At 34.4% G+C, this 17,234-nt stretch overlaps 1 protein-coding gene across 1 annotated transcript; it reads right to left on the bottom strand.

Moving 5' to 3' along the window:
* Nucleotides 1–7,523: 7,523 nt before the first annotated feature.
* LOC127850472 (uncharacterized) lies at nt 7,524–13,089 on the bottom strand. Its single transcript, XM_052383545.1, has 2 exons — nt 12,930–13,089; nt 7,524–8,541 (listed from the first exon to the last, which is right to left on the bottom strand). Exon 2 carries the CDS (start codon nt 8,493–8,495, stop codon nt 7,938–7,940), a length of 558 nt encoding a protein of 185 aa, XP_052239505.1. The 5' UTR covers nt 8,496–8,541; nt 12,930–13,089; the 3' UTR covers nt 7,524–7,937.
* Between the last annotated feature and the right edge of the window lie 4,145 nt (nt 13,090–17,234).

Raw genomic sequence — 17,234 nt, 5'->3', positions numbered from 1 at the left:
TTGACAAAAGTATCATCGATTACGTGTTACATTTGATTGAAAAATAATCAAAATACCATAATACTAATTTAAATTATTGTGCCAAAACGCTTTTTCATATATATTTTTTCTTTGGTATAAAAAGGGCATACATGTACCACAACTTTTGCACGCATACAGAGCATATTGTACATTTCCACAGGCGTTGATTTACTTAACTGAGATGACAGCCTTTCCCCTTCATTGTTGATACATTTCTTTCAAATTTACGATTTCCAATGGCAAAGTTGTTTTATTGCCAATATTAAATAAAAGTCAAGAATCTTTACTCTGTCTATTGTACGACGTCTGTAAGGATAGTAGTGTGTATTGAACTCGTTATAAAATCTTTACCAATAAAGGAAGGCAACGCTGATGCTCACTGAATATGTTCATTGATTTAGCCAACCAAAACGCAATATATGCTTTTTCAATTATTGCATGTGTTAAACTGAAACAAATTGCTTAAGAGGAAATTAATTGTAAAGCGTTATTTTTAATTTATTGTTATTATTTATAGTTCAAATATTCGTTTGATCTTTATGTATTTATGTGCTTTCTACATGTGATATATATATAATCTATGCATGATAATTACTTTGAATATTGAATGATAACACATGTTTAACATTAAAACAAATCTATAAAAATTATTTATGCATGGGCCGCAACCATTGGTTGTTTAAAATAATGGTTAAAATGTGATAGTGTTGATCATTAGTTATTTGAAATGAAGGTGTTATCAATTACAACAAAATATATTATTTGGGATTTGTTTTATGTGTTGTTTCTTACACAAATGTTCACAGTGTATGTATTTGACGGACCATGGCGTTAATTTTGTTTGTGCTTTGTATACTTTAATGAATACAGAATGTTTACAGCGGTATACTCAGTAATACACAACGCTTAATGCAATGTATTATAGGTATTGTCCGATTAAAAAATGTTAATTAATAAATTAAAACACTAAAACAATAAAAACAAGTTCTTCATCAGTGAATTCTTTTGGGGACATTGTCGGCTCGGGTACCACTTAAATGTACCCAGGATACTCTTTAGTATACTTTAATGTACCCCGGGTACAGAAAATATGATAACACGTACCCGGCCAATTTAGACTGCACCCGAGGTCTATTCCCGCCCAAAGTACGATCTCGTAAAACGCGCTACGGAATACGAAACAATATACTATCTGAACAAACACTGCCTCAACATGCTTTTTGAGTACGATTTTAAATAATATAGAGGTATTTTTACTGAATATTGAAATAAATATGAACAAAATTAATTTAAAAAAAGCCGACAACGATCAATTTAGCGTTAAAATTCCCGGGTACGTTTTAGTATATTTTCCGTACCCGGCATACATTTAAGTAAACTTAAGAGTACCCGGGATACATTTAAGTAGTACCCGAGCCGAAAATGACCAATCGAGCCTTACTATGACGGCCAATGTGACGCTTAGACTTAAAAGCTAACATTATGTCTATTTTCGTTTCAGCTATATAAATTTCTAACATATGAATTAGGAATAATTCAGCTAAAGAGACATAATGAATAGCGCATCTTTTGTTACAATAAGCTGATTTTTATACAAGTGACATTTTACATAAAATTGTAATATTTATTCTTTCGCACATAAACAAAACTGAATCCAGTTAAAACGCCTATTAATTAAGACTTCGGCACAAGTAAGAAAAATCCTCACATATCGATTATTCGATTCGTCGTCAGTCGTTTGCCAGTGTGTTTCTGGCCGATAATACGGTTATATTTCTCAACTGATTTGTTACAGCTGTCGCGTAGGAACTTCGCATCACACTTGCGCATCAAATTACTATCAATTGTCATGACGTAAATTTTCATTGATCGCTGAGTGTTACGTTGTTTTTCTAGTAACGCAAAGACTTTCAAAGTTTGCTGTTTTTTTAGCTATAAACTGTTTTTGCTCTGACTTATATTTAGAAATAATGTTAGTGTAACTTCCGTGCTATTTTGATCCAAGAGAAGAAGAAGAAGAATTTTCGTATATTAATATCAATACTAATAAGTGTACTTTCTTTTCTCGTCGAAAAGCTTTGCCATGAACAGCTTAGTCAAGTAGAAGAGATTCAGAGAGAAAGCCTAAGTTTAAGGCCGCTTGAAGTAGAGTTTCTCGACAAAATACTTCTTTCTATGCAAATATCTTTAGAAACAATGGTGGCAATTTAAATTATTTTATTATTATTTAAAACGTCAAAAATGTCATTGGGCAAGTTTAAATACAAACAAAAATGTTAGAAAATAATACTTGTTCTTCCATTTGTTTCTACTATACCGGTTCGAGTCTAAATTATTGGCTTAAAAGTAAGAACGCAGAAGGTTTAATGTCAGGTATTTATGAACAGCCATTTCTAACAAACTATTTGTCCGTGACAACGGAAGCAAACAACAATCTTGCTTTATCTCCCTAAAAACCTACAAAGTCTTATGAAAAATCTTATATTGACAGACATAATATGACACAACTATAACGCCTGTTGATTTCTAAAGGCGTACCCAATTGACCTACGTATTTGACCACCGACGCTTCAAATTAATCGATTATATATTATCAAGTGATTTAGTTCAATATATCTTATTGACTTTGTTCATTGATCGTTCTAAACCCGACAAATTCTACTGAAAAAGACTTCGGAGTGAGTAATAGGAGGATGTTTCGTATTATGTTTAACCCATTTATGCCTAGTGGACTCTCCCATCCTTCTAAATTGGATCCATTTATTTCCAAAATTAGGGATGGATATTATATTTTTTTCTATATTTAGAATATTGCTTACATAAATTATTTTAACCAAACAGCATAGACCCTGATGAGACGCCGCATCATGCGGCGTCTCATCTGTGTCTACGTTGTTTGCAAAGTCCTTTTTTAAGGACGCTAGGCATAAATGGGTTAATTGTCCTCAAATGCAGTCACGACGACGTTAAGAAAACATTTACTGTTTTTTGCCCAATTTATTTATTTTTAAAACTGCTTCGCGTTTTATTATTATTTGAATATAAACATTATTATATTTTTTGCACGCACGAACACTTTATTACTTTAGCGCTGATATATTTTGAGAAATAAGCTTTAACTTTTTTTCCCCAATACACAAACATCTTCGTTATAAAGGAAACATGGGTTTTTTAATGGTTGTACAAAAAGGTTATTTTGTAACACTGTACTTGGAGCTGAAAACAACGTATCTGAGTGAAATAAAGCATCAATATTGACGTTGATGCTTTGTATAACTATCGTATTGTCGTCAAGAACGTTAATGAGTTTTACGCATAGTGTGGTTTACGTTAGAAAGATTAAATCGGTCTTTCAAGCGTTAAGGTTGTTTTAAAACGTTGTAAATCGTCGATATGTTGCATTTTAAAAAGCATACCGATGTGTGTTCACCTTGTTTCCTAAAACATATCTGCGTTCCCATTTTGCGTGATTCTGACATGTTGATGCTGAACGTGTCAAGACGACTCAATTCAGCTCGATTGGTTCAAGTATTACTTAAATGTAACCCGGGTGCTCTAAAGTATACCTAAATGTACATCGGGTACGGAAAATAAAGTACAACGTACCCGGCCAATTTAAACTGTACCCAAGTTTTATTTCCGCCCATAATCCGTTGTCGTAAAACGCGCAACGGGTTACGAAACATTATTTTTTAACAAAACCTTCGTCAACTTGATTGATGAGTTTGAGTTTCGACACCGATTTATTATAAATTTACGACAGAAATTGAAGCAACTACTTGTTTCTATGACAACAACCTTCGAGACGAAGCCGGGTTGAACAAATTGAATACTCGTATATAAAAATGAGAAGCCGAATAACTATTTAATTTGTAATAATGAATGTTGTCAATTTTGCAAACGTCAAAACTTCTGGAACCGACCAAAAGATCTATCAATCTTGAATTTTGAATATTAATTATTATACAAGTGTCGAATTTACCTGTTTGCTACCACAGATCTGTAAATAAATATGCTTATTAAAAGAACTTGAGGTCAGCGAAATCATTATTAGACAATGTCATTAGGGAAAGCGTGAGTGATTACAGTGCACGTAACTTTTATATACTCAAAGTAAATTATTTCAAGTTACGTAACACATGTTAACTTCAACGCATGTGATCTATATCTTTCTTTGCGGTTTTGTGGGCTTCTAATGTCATCATTGTTTACAAGTCACAATTGCCTTTTGTTTTATTAGTATCCGTTCGTTACAAATCATTTGTTTTGATCTTGCTTTTTGTTTCCAATTTTCGAGTGTGCTCAAGTTATGGTAGCAAATTATTTCCGTTCCACATGTTGTTTTGCATCCCCCATTTTATCCCTTTTTATTCGTTTTAATTACTATTCCTGCTTGGTTTAAGCACGCAACTGCAGTTTTTTATGACATTCTTTAATCGTTTCAGCCCATTTGCTGTTCTAGTTATTTTCTGTCGTAAGAAACACAGTTATCGTACATATATCAACTTGCAAAAGTAGGGATACACTCAATCTCCGCGCAGAGTTGTCGTTCCTTGCTCTCATTTGATCATGCCATGCTGGTTCCTGTAAAATCTCTGCGCGGAGTTTGGGATACAATATCGCCTCGTGCCCATTCATCAAAAATCACTTGCAAATGTTAAGGTACGTGTAACCCTAAGAAAATAAACACAATAAAGGTGTCCCGTAATTTAGAGTTTAATATAAAGGACTCGAATGTAAAGCATTTGTAAACATGTTTCGTTTCACCATGGCGCTGTTTGTAATACTAGCCGAAAGCCAATTGTTCACCAAGGTCGATTTACTAAGTGTAACTCGCACGTTATTAATTAAATACGCATTAACCTCGGCCTTTTTTAACTACCATTAGTGGAATTTAGAACGATCAGTTAACAAAGTCAATAAGGTATGTTGGGAAAACTAGTTTCGCAATATGATATAGATTTTGAAGCGTGGGTGGTTAAACAAACACCGGTACGCCAATTGGGTTCACAATCAAAAATACATTTTTTTGCATATGTATAGTTATGTCTAATAAGCTCGGACTGTTTATATACAATTTTGCAATATTTGGTCGGTAACATGATTGTTATTTACTTCCGTTGCCAATCATTATGATAACTAATTTGTTAGCAATATATATTTATATATTTTGATACAAACTTGACCTTAAAGGCCATGCGTTCTTATTCAAAAATGAATTCTTGATATTAAACGTTAAAATAAAAGAATGTGTCTTGTATTATTTTAATAGAAGCACTTTTTTATTCAAAGTTGACGACTTACCATTGCGTGCGTTATACTAATAATGAAATACATTACATCATTCAATTTTAAGCTAAACACATTTGCAAAATAAGTAATTTGCTCGAGTATGTCTTTTCTTGAAGCCCCAGTTAATGTAAGTCCTGGCTTTTTGAACCGGTTCTACGTGTAAACTTTGTTAATAGCACCGTTTTTCTTGACAAGAGGATATAAATTAGATAAGTTTAAATAATTATTGCCATTTTAGATGACAATTGTAATAGATCGCTTGGATATCTATGTTTTTCAGCTTTAAAACTATTAATAACAAAGTCGAACAGAATTAAATTGCACTATTTCATATAAAAATATTTGAGCACACAAATTGCATCACAATTATTTACCTTAATTCATCCGGGAAAATAGTTTTTGAATTGGAAACAAAACACACTCACGGATTTGATAGTATTTTTTGCTAATTATCCAGCATTACACTTACCGAACAATAAACACTCGCGTCATGGCCATTGATATTATTTATCACACGTTGCCACGTCAAATGACGTTACGAAATGTAAACAACATTCGGGATTTATCATTATGTTTGCGTAAATATTGATTTAATTTGCTCATTTAAAAGCATGTGATATAAAAGATATGACACTCGTTGTCATATAATACCATATTTTATTAAACTGGTCCAGGAAATTCGTTAGTAAGCTCGCCAAAGGCTCGCTTACTAACAAAATTCCTGAACTCGTTTAATAAAATATGGTATTAATGACAACTCGTGCCAGATGACTTGATGGTTTAGTTTGTTAATAAAATCATTTAAATTAAAATGATGTTCAGCTGTTTAAAGGGTATCTATATGTAATGTTTAAATCTCCTTTACGGTCTTTATAAAATTCATTCTTTCTGGGAACGAATAGAACGGCGTTAGCCGGAGCAATTCAAGTGCAAACGTAACGCGGAAAATCGAATTGTTATGTTTGCTTACACTGCGAAAACCAACATATTTCAGTTTAAACTACAAGCAAAGCGCATGAAGCGATACTCGAGAGAAAATAAGAACCTGTAAGAACAATGTCAATGCTAAATATGTCTAAGTTAAAACCATTTAAAGGCTTCATTATTTTGTGCGTCAAACTTAGGATGCGAAACTGTAAGGGGATTGATACGTTTAACCTGACAAATGATATTAGCGATACTTATCCCACATTGAAAGCATTACACAAGTTTTAAAAACCACTTTTTATATCCGCAAACAGTTGAGATGTGACCTTATTAAACCAAGGTGCGGATAAATATATAAAGAGCGTTTGGTACCATTGTGCACAATAGTAGTATAGTATTTTGTATAGACAATACAATCAAATATGGAATACTTCTCCAGAACATAATTTACTCCTGTTTAATATATAGTTTAGTTTACAACTTTATAGAAAAGTTTGGTTTATTTTAAAGGGGTCCTTTTCACGTTTTGGTAAATTGACAAAATTAAATAATAACGTTTCAGATTCGCAAATTTTCGTTGTAGTTATGATATTTATGAGGTAACTGTAATACTGAACATTTACTATGCTCTAAAATATCCACTATAGGCATCTTTTTGACGATTTCAAAACCTGAAAATTATAAAGCATTGCAACGAGAAACGATTGAATAATTTGGAGAGTTTTGTTGTTGTCGTTATATTTTGTGAAACTACGAGGATTGCTTTCTAAAGTATAAAAATTAAATACATCCCTCATTGTATGAGCACGGATGAATAAGTGGTCTAAGCGATAGACTTTTACTCCAGGACTCCAGTGGTCAGTGGTTCGAGTCCTTTTGAGGGTCACTTTTTTTTCTAAAAAAAAAGTTATTCTTGTGTTTTTTTACTGGAGCTTTTTAGATCCTATGTAAATATTTATCAATATAAAGCATTTAATGACAAACTGAAATACATGCCAAAATCTGTGAAAAGGCCCCTTTAAACTATTAACTGCAATGAGCACTATTTGGTAACCGTTTGATAAACGAGTTCTCCAAAGTTTTTATTCTGAAAGAAGGCTTCGGATTTTTACATGAATTGAATGATTATTTTCAAATCAATATACCGTATATAAATAAAATCCGTACTTATCAGTCCAATACAGCGTTTCTTTTAAATTATTTTAGCTAAAAACAAAAAAAGCTGTATTCAACAGGATCTTGATGTAGGGTTACACATTTTGTCAGTATAAAATGGAAGCCATTTTGTGTTTTATTTTTATTTTGCAGTGGTGAAAAAAGACATTTCGTTTGAACAAAACCGTCTTTCTTCAACTCGTGGGATAAATTCAAGTGCACAAATACACTGACATAGTAATCTTTATTTATAAGTATCGTTAAAGACTTTGGTATGCATTTAAATACAGACAGACACAAAATGAAACATGCTCTTATTATTTAAACATGTATCTTTCTATGTGATAAAAAATGCTAAATTTGAACAAAATAATAATAATAATAATAATTATAATAATAATAATAATAACAATGATAATGATGATAATAATAATAATAATAAAAATAATAATAAAAATAATAATAATAATAATAATAATAATTATAATGCTCCAGCTGCTGCTCATGATGCTTGGATCACATGGTTGAGCTATCACGTTATGCTACCGTCGTCCCCCTGAGAAAACAAAGGGTAAAAGGCACTTAATCGGGGATGACCCCATATCCTCTGAACTATGTTTACTGTTCACGTCACATCCGGTCACGTCCGCGCCTGCGCGCTGCAATGTCCGCACTGCGAGACTATTATTGGCTAAGGACGCGTACACCACCGGGGTCGTACCATTGTTGTCCCTCACATTTAAATCAGCTCCGTTTGAAATCAACACATCGATCATACTGACGTCACCGCGGTGGGCGGCCAGGTGGATCGCTGAGCACCCGCCCGGGACGCCGTCAGGAGATCCCATAGTCAAATTCACGTCGACGCCCGCCTTCAGACAAAGTTTCACCATTTTGCGAGCGCCTCTCAAAACAAACGCGTGGAACGGCGTCCAACCGTCCACTTCGTGCATGAACACGTCACAAGCGTACTTCCGGTTCTGCTTCACCAGCTGTTTACCGGCATCATTCAGTCTGTCTTCGTTCCGGCGTAAGAGGCCCAGGAGTGTGCACGCGTCCGAATGCAGGTCATTCTTGGTCATCGAGACGCCTTTGACCATCGGGCCAGCGCAGACGTCAGCGGATGGTCGTAGGTTTGGTATAAATCTGGAACGAGACGATAACGATATTTCAGACATATGCAGACTTTATCATACTGAAACTTAATTCGATCACTTTAGATTCCCGCAAGTCAATGGTTAAACGCAATGAAACATTTTTAATGAAGTCTTATTTTAATGCGAATGTTGAAATATTCTTTCTTTTATTAACCCTTTCAGTGCTGGAACCGAATTTTGAAGGCCTTTGCAAACAGTTTGGATCCAGATGAGACGCCACAAAATGTGGCGTCTCATCAGGATCCAAACTGTTTGCTAGTCTGATAGTATTCTTTGAAAAAAAAACACGAAGAAAATGCTAATTTTAGAAATTCAGCAGACGACATTTTAGCAGACGACAAATTTCCCAGCATGCAAAGGGTTAACAAGTAAACTGGTCCTGAGTATACCCCATAGAAGCCGGAGTACATTTGCAAATGTAATTGCAGTTTTAAAACATACACGCACAGTCAGCTAAGTGAGAGCATCTGTACAATAGTTATTTCTTCTCGACTTTTGCACAAACAAATATCGATTAGTTGCTTATGCGGATGTTGCAAACTTCCAAAAATCGCCTGTAATATATAGGGATAATGAACAACAAATAGATCGGTGACATGGGATAAACTATGCGTCACTAATTCGACAGCGAGAGTGAAGCCGCTGGGATAAACTATGCGTCACTAATTGACCTTTCGACAGCGAGAGTGAAGCCACGCCCACCGATTTCAAGTGGGTCACTCCGCCGAAGTCCGTCATAAAAATGGCTACGCGAATCGGCCGCATAAGTGAACCAAAAAGGCCTCATGGTATACCAGAAAGGCCATACAATAGTTTTTATTATCATTGAATAGTTATGCTGAATATAATTATCATATCTATTAAATAGTCATAACTTGTTTATTAGTCTACTTAAAAACCGTTAATTTTATTATCAAAGTCGGCAAAATTATCGCAAATTATCGCATACAGTATGAATTGTTCGTTAGTCACAATATTTTTCCTTGAATAATAAATGTTTCAGTTTTTTAATTAAAAGCCGTTAATTTTGCAACCGATGGCAACATCGCAAATGTGGCACAGGTAAGTAAATTTATTATATAAGAAGACGAAGAACGTTTTTATTGAAATCCGATATAACACATATCTACAATGCGTTTGGTCAAAATGACCCATGCGCATTGTTATAATCGTATAACAAAGTCAAAGTCGTCAAAAAAGTAACATACACAATATATTATTATATATTATTATTTCCTCGAAAACTATCTTCCAGAATGTTTAAAATATAAGAAGTTGAAAGAATTTTCATGTACAAAAAAACTCGCTAATCAGACCGGGTTTTCAAAGGGTCATTCACAGTTTGCGGCATCTGTTTTGATAACGGATTAGTAGAAAGCCCACATATGGTGTAAAATGACACTTATTGGCCCCTATTGATAATTACTTGCGCATTTTAAAATAGTTTCTTAACTTACATTAAATTTGGAAGACTTAAACCGAAAGAAATAAAAAATGTTTTATTCTATGTGATATTATTAAAAATAATAACTCATTGTCTTTATTATTAAGCATTTCATTAGCATTAAAAAAATCTAGCAAAGTTTATAATGTCCTATTTATTTGCCGACTGCATTAGAATGTCAAATTTATTTAACGTTGGCCACCTTTGAAAAATGGTTTTAAATGTTCCTTTCTAATTTGTCTATATAGAGGATAAACAAGTACAAAGTTATACTCTTTTTTATAACGTGTCCGTTGCAAAACTTACATTTTCTATTTTCGCGTAGTATCTTATTATAACGACTGTGTTTTGCTTTCGGGCGATCGCTTAATATGTTGAGATTAAGCTGTTTGTGGACGACCACAAAGACGAATCCAACGTTTGAATTTTTCAAGATTAGTACCCGGTTGAGGGAACGGAAAAAATGTACTTCCATCTTTTAACCGTTCTGGATACCTTGTGTCTGAATAACAAATGCCATAACAGCACCTTTTAACCATTTTCTTTGTTTAAAACACAGAATTACGTATAAGCTTATGTGTCGGACAACGGCGAGTTTGACGGACAAAATGGCGGATAGTAACGGGCCTAATCTATGCTGTAATCTGATTGGTTAATAAGCCTGTCAATCAATCGGCTGTCGAAAGGTCAATTGTATTGTGTAATTCATGATTCATCATCAATTCACTGAATACATGTGAAAAGATAACGAGATCATTAGTGAGCGAGGGAAATACTAAAATATTAAATGGTGTATTCTCTAAGGAGAACTGGCAATCTGTTCCCAAGCCAATGTAAACATATTAAATGGAAGCAATAGGAAACTCATGTTTATTTATTGATAAAGAGCCAGCCTATTAACAATTATGCGGGAGAAACAGTCTACGGTACGATATACTATTTTAATCAATGTAAAAACTGCTGACAGGCACTGGCTATAATGTCTAGTTGCAAAAATGGACCCTATTTTGCATTCGTTTATTGTTAGTGGTGCCCAGTAATTTAATGATAATTTAATAATGAGCTCGTATCATTAACACCGACAATTTCAAAATTATACACTTTTGTGTGTTAAATGTCAAGTCAGTCCCAAAAATAAAATTATTAAGAACAAACAGTTTGAAGAATATTATTCATTCTTAAACTAAATCGGGCCCTTGAAAGTTTATGACATTAAATAGCAAAAATATGGAGGACATTTCCTGTTTGCAACAAGTTTCATATTACATTGTGCTCGCATGGCAACATGTTCAATAGCTTAAATATTGCGAATATCACCAACAAAAAATATCCCGGAGATCCACTTGTCATCCTATAATAAATGTCTGTATCTTAACACATAGCACGCATGTTACACAACTAAGCAGGCTAAAACATGTTTACAATATGTAAATAATTATACATTCGTATTCCGCACTATATTGAGCATCTATCATACGTATCCTTATTATAGAGTATGTTTTCGCTTGTTTGAGAATGGGGTACATGTAGGTACACTTTAGAGAAACTTTAATGATATATGATATAATACATTACCTCTAGTATCTTAAGAAACATAATGTATTGTAAGTATATGTTCAAATACTACAGATAGTGCATTACTTCCTTTAAAGAATGATTCCCTCGGTGATTTTATTTCTATCGTTAATCATATCTAACTCAAAAGGCAATATTTCAAAATACAAACATGTACTCGTTTATATAGATTTTACAACTTGTGTTCAATTAAAACTTCCCTTTACAAAGTATTTTTACCAAACCATGACATTTAACTCGATCGGTAATAAATAAAAGAATGGCAGCAATTCCTGAAACAATCAATTCACAAGGAAAAAAAGCGATAGCCGCTAAAATTTGCTTGCTAACACCCAAGTCGATTTTCAGATTAAAATCATAAACACAAATTATCTTCTGAAATCTTAAACTGAACACAATTATATTAAATAAAGGCCGTAATCTGAGAAAACTTGGCATAATACATGTGCGTAAAGTGTCATCCCAGAAATGGTCCAGTGGGCCAAACACACTATTAAACACCACGAAAAATGCAATAAGTGAGATATGAAAAATATATTGCTGAATGCACTTTACACGATGTTATTATACATGCGGAGCTAACGCTGTTCTGGTGCATCTAATATTTAATCCGTTCGTTTGTTCTTTGAAATAATTTTTATATACGGTTATCTAATATCAGTGACTTTGCAAGAGACTAAAGTTCATCTTATACCATGCGATATCTGGAATTAGCCACAGGCGGCTAGACTTTAAATTCCAATATGTTGCCCGTTTACTCTTTTGTGACTGTAGATCAAAAATGTTTACATGGACGCTTGTTGAATTTTATGAAATAGCATCATTATATGCATGAATAATTGATGTCATCACACTTTTGTTGATTACAGTCGCTTCTAATTATGGCAGAAATAATATAATTTAATCAAAAGACTGATAAAACACGAACTGCTTTATCAGCTTTGTCATCCGAAGAATTTGGAACATTAAAAACGAAGGCGTACAAGAACAATAGAGAACGATACAAATAAAGACAATTAACAATACGGTTATGCACTATTTTTGTATTGATTAAATAAAGTGTTCAGTTATTCTTAAATGGCTTTGCATTTACAGTTACCAAAATGAAACAATTTATGCCAAATATACAAATGACGTGTTCCTTCAGCAATATTGATCGATTTATCTTGTTCGTGGTATTCAATAACTTCGATTGTGTTGGCAAATTTGAGTTAATTATTTAAGATTGATGTAACTGCACATAAATGCACATAAATGTATTCCGAAATCAAATTTAACGAAAGACGATGCTTCTAAGCAGTGAACACAATATAATTTCATTTTAAGTGATTCACAAAACTTGATTAATTTTTACCAACCTTTTAACCCTTAAAGTAAAATGTCCAAAATAAGTGACATTCAGTTCGCACAGATTATTCCGCGTGCGTAGAAGCAGCACATGCAATACTACACTAACACGTTTAAACTTCCTGTTTATCGGTTAAAACACACTACACATAACTTAGCGCCATTCGTACATTAACCGTGGCTCTTATGCCCCAGATGTTGACCGATCCTATATACGTCAATGCATGCGATAAGATTTAAAGCGACCCAGAGGTATGTGAAGTTGGCTGTTAGATGTTAGCTGTTCATCAGATGTTTAAAACAGAAATGCACAGCTGTGCATTGGGTGTTAATCAGATGTTTAAAACAGAAATGCACAGCTGTGCATTGGGTGTTAATCAGATGTTTAAAGTAGAAATGTACAGCTGTGCATTGGATGTTCGTCGGATGTTTAAAATACAAATGCACAGCTGTGCATTGGGTGTTCATCAGATATTTAAAAAAGAAATGCACAGCTGTGCATTGGGTGTTCGTCAGATGTTTAAATTAGAAATGCATAGCTGTGAATTAGGTGTTCGTCAGATGTTCACAATTTAAATACACAGCTGTGCATTGGGTGTTCATCAGATGTTTAATATATAAATGAATAGCTGTGCATTGGGTGTTCGCCAGATGTTAAAATAGAAACGCAAAGCTGTGCATTGGATATTCGTCATATGTTTAAAATAGAAATGCACAGCTGTGCATTGGGTGTTCATCAGATGTTAAAACAGAAATGCACAGCGGTGCATAGGGTGTTAATCGGATGTTAAAATAGAAATGCACACCTGTATATTGGGTGTTCGTCAGATGTTTAAAATACAAATGCACAGCTGTGCATTGAATGTTCGTCAGATGTTCAAAATACAATTCCACAGCTCTGCATTGGGTGTTCATCAGATGTTTAATATATAAATGAATAGCTGTGCATTGGATGTTCGTCAGATGTTTAAAAAAGAAATACAAAGCTGTGTATTGGGTGTCCGTCAGATGTTTAATATATAAATGCATAGCGGTGCATTGGGTGTTTATCAGATGTTTAAAATAGAAACGCAAAGTTGTGCATTGGGTGTTCGTCAGATGTTTAAAATTTAAATGCACAGTTGTGCATTGGGTGTTCGTCAGATGTTTAAAGCAGATATGCACAGCTGTGCATTGGGTGTCCTTTAGATGTTTAAAATAGAAATGCATAGCTGCGCATCGTGTGTTCATCAGATGTTTAAAAAAGAAATGCACAGCTGTGCATTGGGTGTTCGTCAGATGTTTAAATTAGAAATGCATAGCTGTACATTGTGTGTTGTTCAGATGTTTACAATTTAAATGCACAGCTATTCATTGGGTGTTCATCAGATGTTTAATATATAAATGCATAGCTGCACATCGGGTGTACGGCAGAAGTTTAAAGTAGAAATGCACAGCTGTGCATTGGGTGTTAATCAGATGTTTAACATAGAAATGTACAGCTGTGCATTGGATGTTCGTCGGATGTTTAAAATACAAATGCACAGCTGTGCATTGGGTGTTCATCAGATATTTAAAAAAGAAATGCACAGCTGTGCATTGGGTGTTCTTCAGATGTTTAAATTAGAAATGCATAGCTGTGAATTGGGTGTTCGTCAGATGTTTACAATTTAAATGCACAGCTGTGCATTGGGTGTTCATCAGATGTTTAATATATAAATGCATAGCTGTGCATTGTGTGTTCGTCATATGTTTAATATATAAATGCATAGCTGTGCATTAGGTGTTTGTCAGATGTTTAAAATAGAAATGCACAGCTGTGCATTGAATGTTCGTCAGATGTTCAAAATACAATTACACAGCTCTGCATTGGGTGTTAATCAGATGTGTAAATTAGAAATGCATAGCTGTGCATTAGGTGTTCGTCAGATGTTTACAATTTAAATGCACAGCTGTGCATTGGGTGTTCACCAGATGTTTTATATATAAATGAATAGCTGTGCATTGGGTGTTCGTCAGATGTTTAGAATAGAAATAAATAGCTGCGCATCGGGTGAGCGGCAGAAGTTTAAAATAAATGCACAGCTGTGTATTGGGTGTTCATCAAATGTTTAAAATAGAAATAAATAGCTGTGAATTGGGTGTCCGTCAGATGTTAATATAGAAATGCGAAGTTGTGCATTGGGTGTTCGCAGATGTTTAAAATACAAATGCACAGCTGTGCATTGGATGTTCGTCAGATGTTTAAATAGAAATGCACAGCTGTGCATTAGGTGTTCGTTAGATGTTTACAATTTAAATGCACAGCTGTTCATTCGGTGTTCATCAGATGTTTAATATTTAAATGCATAGCTGTTCATTGGTTGTTCGTCAAATGTTAAAATAGAAATGCATAGCTTCGCATCGGGTGTTCGGCAGAAGTTTAAAATAGAAATGCACAGCTGTGCATTGGGTGTTAATCAGATGTTTAAAATACAAATGCACAGCTGTACATTGGATATTCGTCAGATGTTTAAAAAACAAATGCAAAGCTGTGCAATGGATGTTCGTCAGATTTTTAAAATAGAAATGCACAGCTGTGCATTAGGTGTTCGTTAGATGTTTACAATTTAAATGCACAGCTGTTCATTTGGTGTTCATCAGATGTTTAATATATAAATGCATAGCTGTGAATTGGGTGTCCGTCAGATGTTAATATAGAAACGCAAAGATGTGCATTGGGTGTTCGTCAGATGTTTAAAATACAAATGCACAGCTGTGCATTGGGTGTTCATCAGATGTTTAAAATAGAAATGCCCAGCTGTGTATTGGATGTTCGGCAGATGTTTAAAACAGATATGCACAGCCGTGCATTGGATGTCCTTTAGATGTTTAAAATAAAAATGCATAGCTGCGCATCGGGTGTTCGGCAGATTAAAATAGAAATGCACAGCTGTGCATTGGGTGTTAATCCGATGTTTAAAATAGAAATGCACAACTGTGCATTGGATGTTCGTCAGATGTTAAAATACAAATGCACAGCTGTGCATTGGATGTTCGTCAGATGTTAAAATACAAATGCACAGCTGTGCATTGGGTGTTCATCAGATGTTTAAAATAGAAATGTATAGCTGCGCATCGGGTATTCGGCAGATGTTAAAATAGAAATGCACAGCTGTGCTTTTGATGTTCGTCAGATGTTTAAAATAGAAATTCATAGTTGCGCATCGGGTGATCGGCAGAAGTTTAAAATAAATGCACAGCTGTGCATTGGGTGTTCATCAGATGTTTAAAATAGAAATACAAAGCTGTGAATTGGGTGTCCGTCAGATGTTAGATAGAAACGCAAAGTTGTGCATTGGGTGTTCGTCAGATGTGTAAAATACAAATGCACAGCTGTGCATTGGGTGTTCATCAGATGTTTAAAATAGAAATACACAGCTGCGCATTGGATGTTCGGCAGATGTTTAAAACAGATATGCACAGCTGTGCATTGGGTGTCCTTTAGATGTTTAAAATAGAAATGAATAGCTGCGCATCGGGTGTTCGGCAGATTAAAATAGAGATGCACAGCTGTGCATTGGGTGTTAATCAGATGTTAAAAATAGAAATGCACTACTGTGCATTAGATGTTCGTCAGATGTTAAAATACAGATGCACAGCGGAGCATTGGGTGTTAATCAGATGTTTAAAATAGAAATTTACAGCTCTGCATTTGATGTTCGTCGGATGTTTAAAATACCAATGCACAGCTGTGCATTGGGTGTTTATCAGATATTTAAAAAAAAATACACAGCTGTGCATTGGGTGTTCGTCAGATGTTTAAATTAGAAATGCATAGCTGTGAATTGGGTGTTCGTCAGATGTTTACAATTTAAATGCACAGCTGTGCATTGGGTGTTCATCAGATGTTTAAAATACAAATGCACAGCTGTGCATTGGGTGTTCATCAGATGTTTAAAATAGAAATACACAGCTGCGAATTGGATGTTCGGCAGATGTTTAAAACAGATATGCACAGCTGTGCATTGGGTGTCCTTTACATGTTTAAAAAAGAAATAAATAGCTGTGCATCGGGGGTTCGGCAGATTAAAATAGAGATGCACAGCTGTGCATTGGGTGTTAATCAGATGTTAAAAATAGAAATGCACTTCTGTGCATTAGATGTTCGTCAGATGTTAAAATACAGATGCACAGCTGTGCATTGTATGTTCGTCAGATGTTTAAAAAAGAATGCATAGCTATGTATTGGGTGTCCGTCAGATGTTTAATATATAAATGCATAGCGGTGCATTGGGTGGTTATCAGATGTTTAAAATAGAAATACATAGCTGTGCATTGGGTGTCCGTCAGATGTT

This window comes from Dreissena polymorpha, chromosome 11, assembly GCF_020536995.1.
Source record: "Dreissena polymorpha isolate Duluth1 chromosome 11, UMN_Dpol_1.0, whole genome shotgun sequence".
In the NCBI taxonomy this organism is placed as follows: domain Eukaryota; kingdom Metazoa; phylum Mollusca; class Bivalvia; order Myida; family Dreissenidae; genus Dreissena; species Dreissena polymorpha.
Note: the sequence above shows the minus strand (reverse complement) of the source record. Positions and strands in the feature narration are given on the sequence as shown.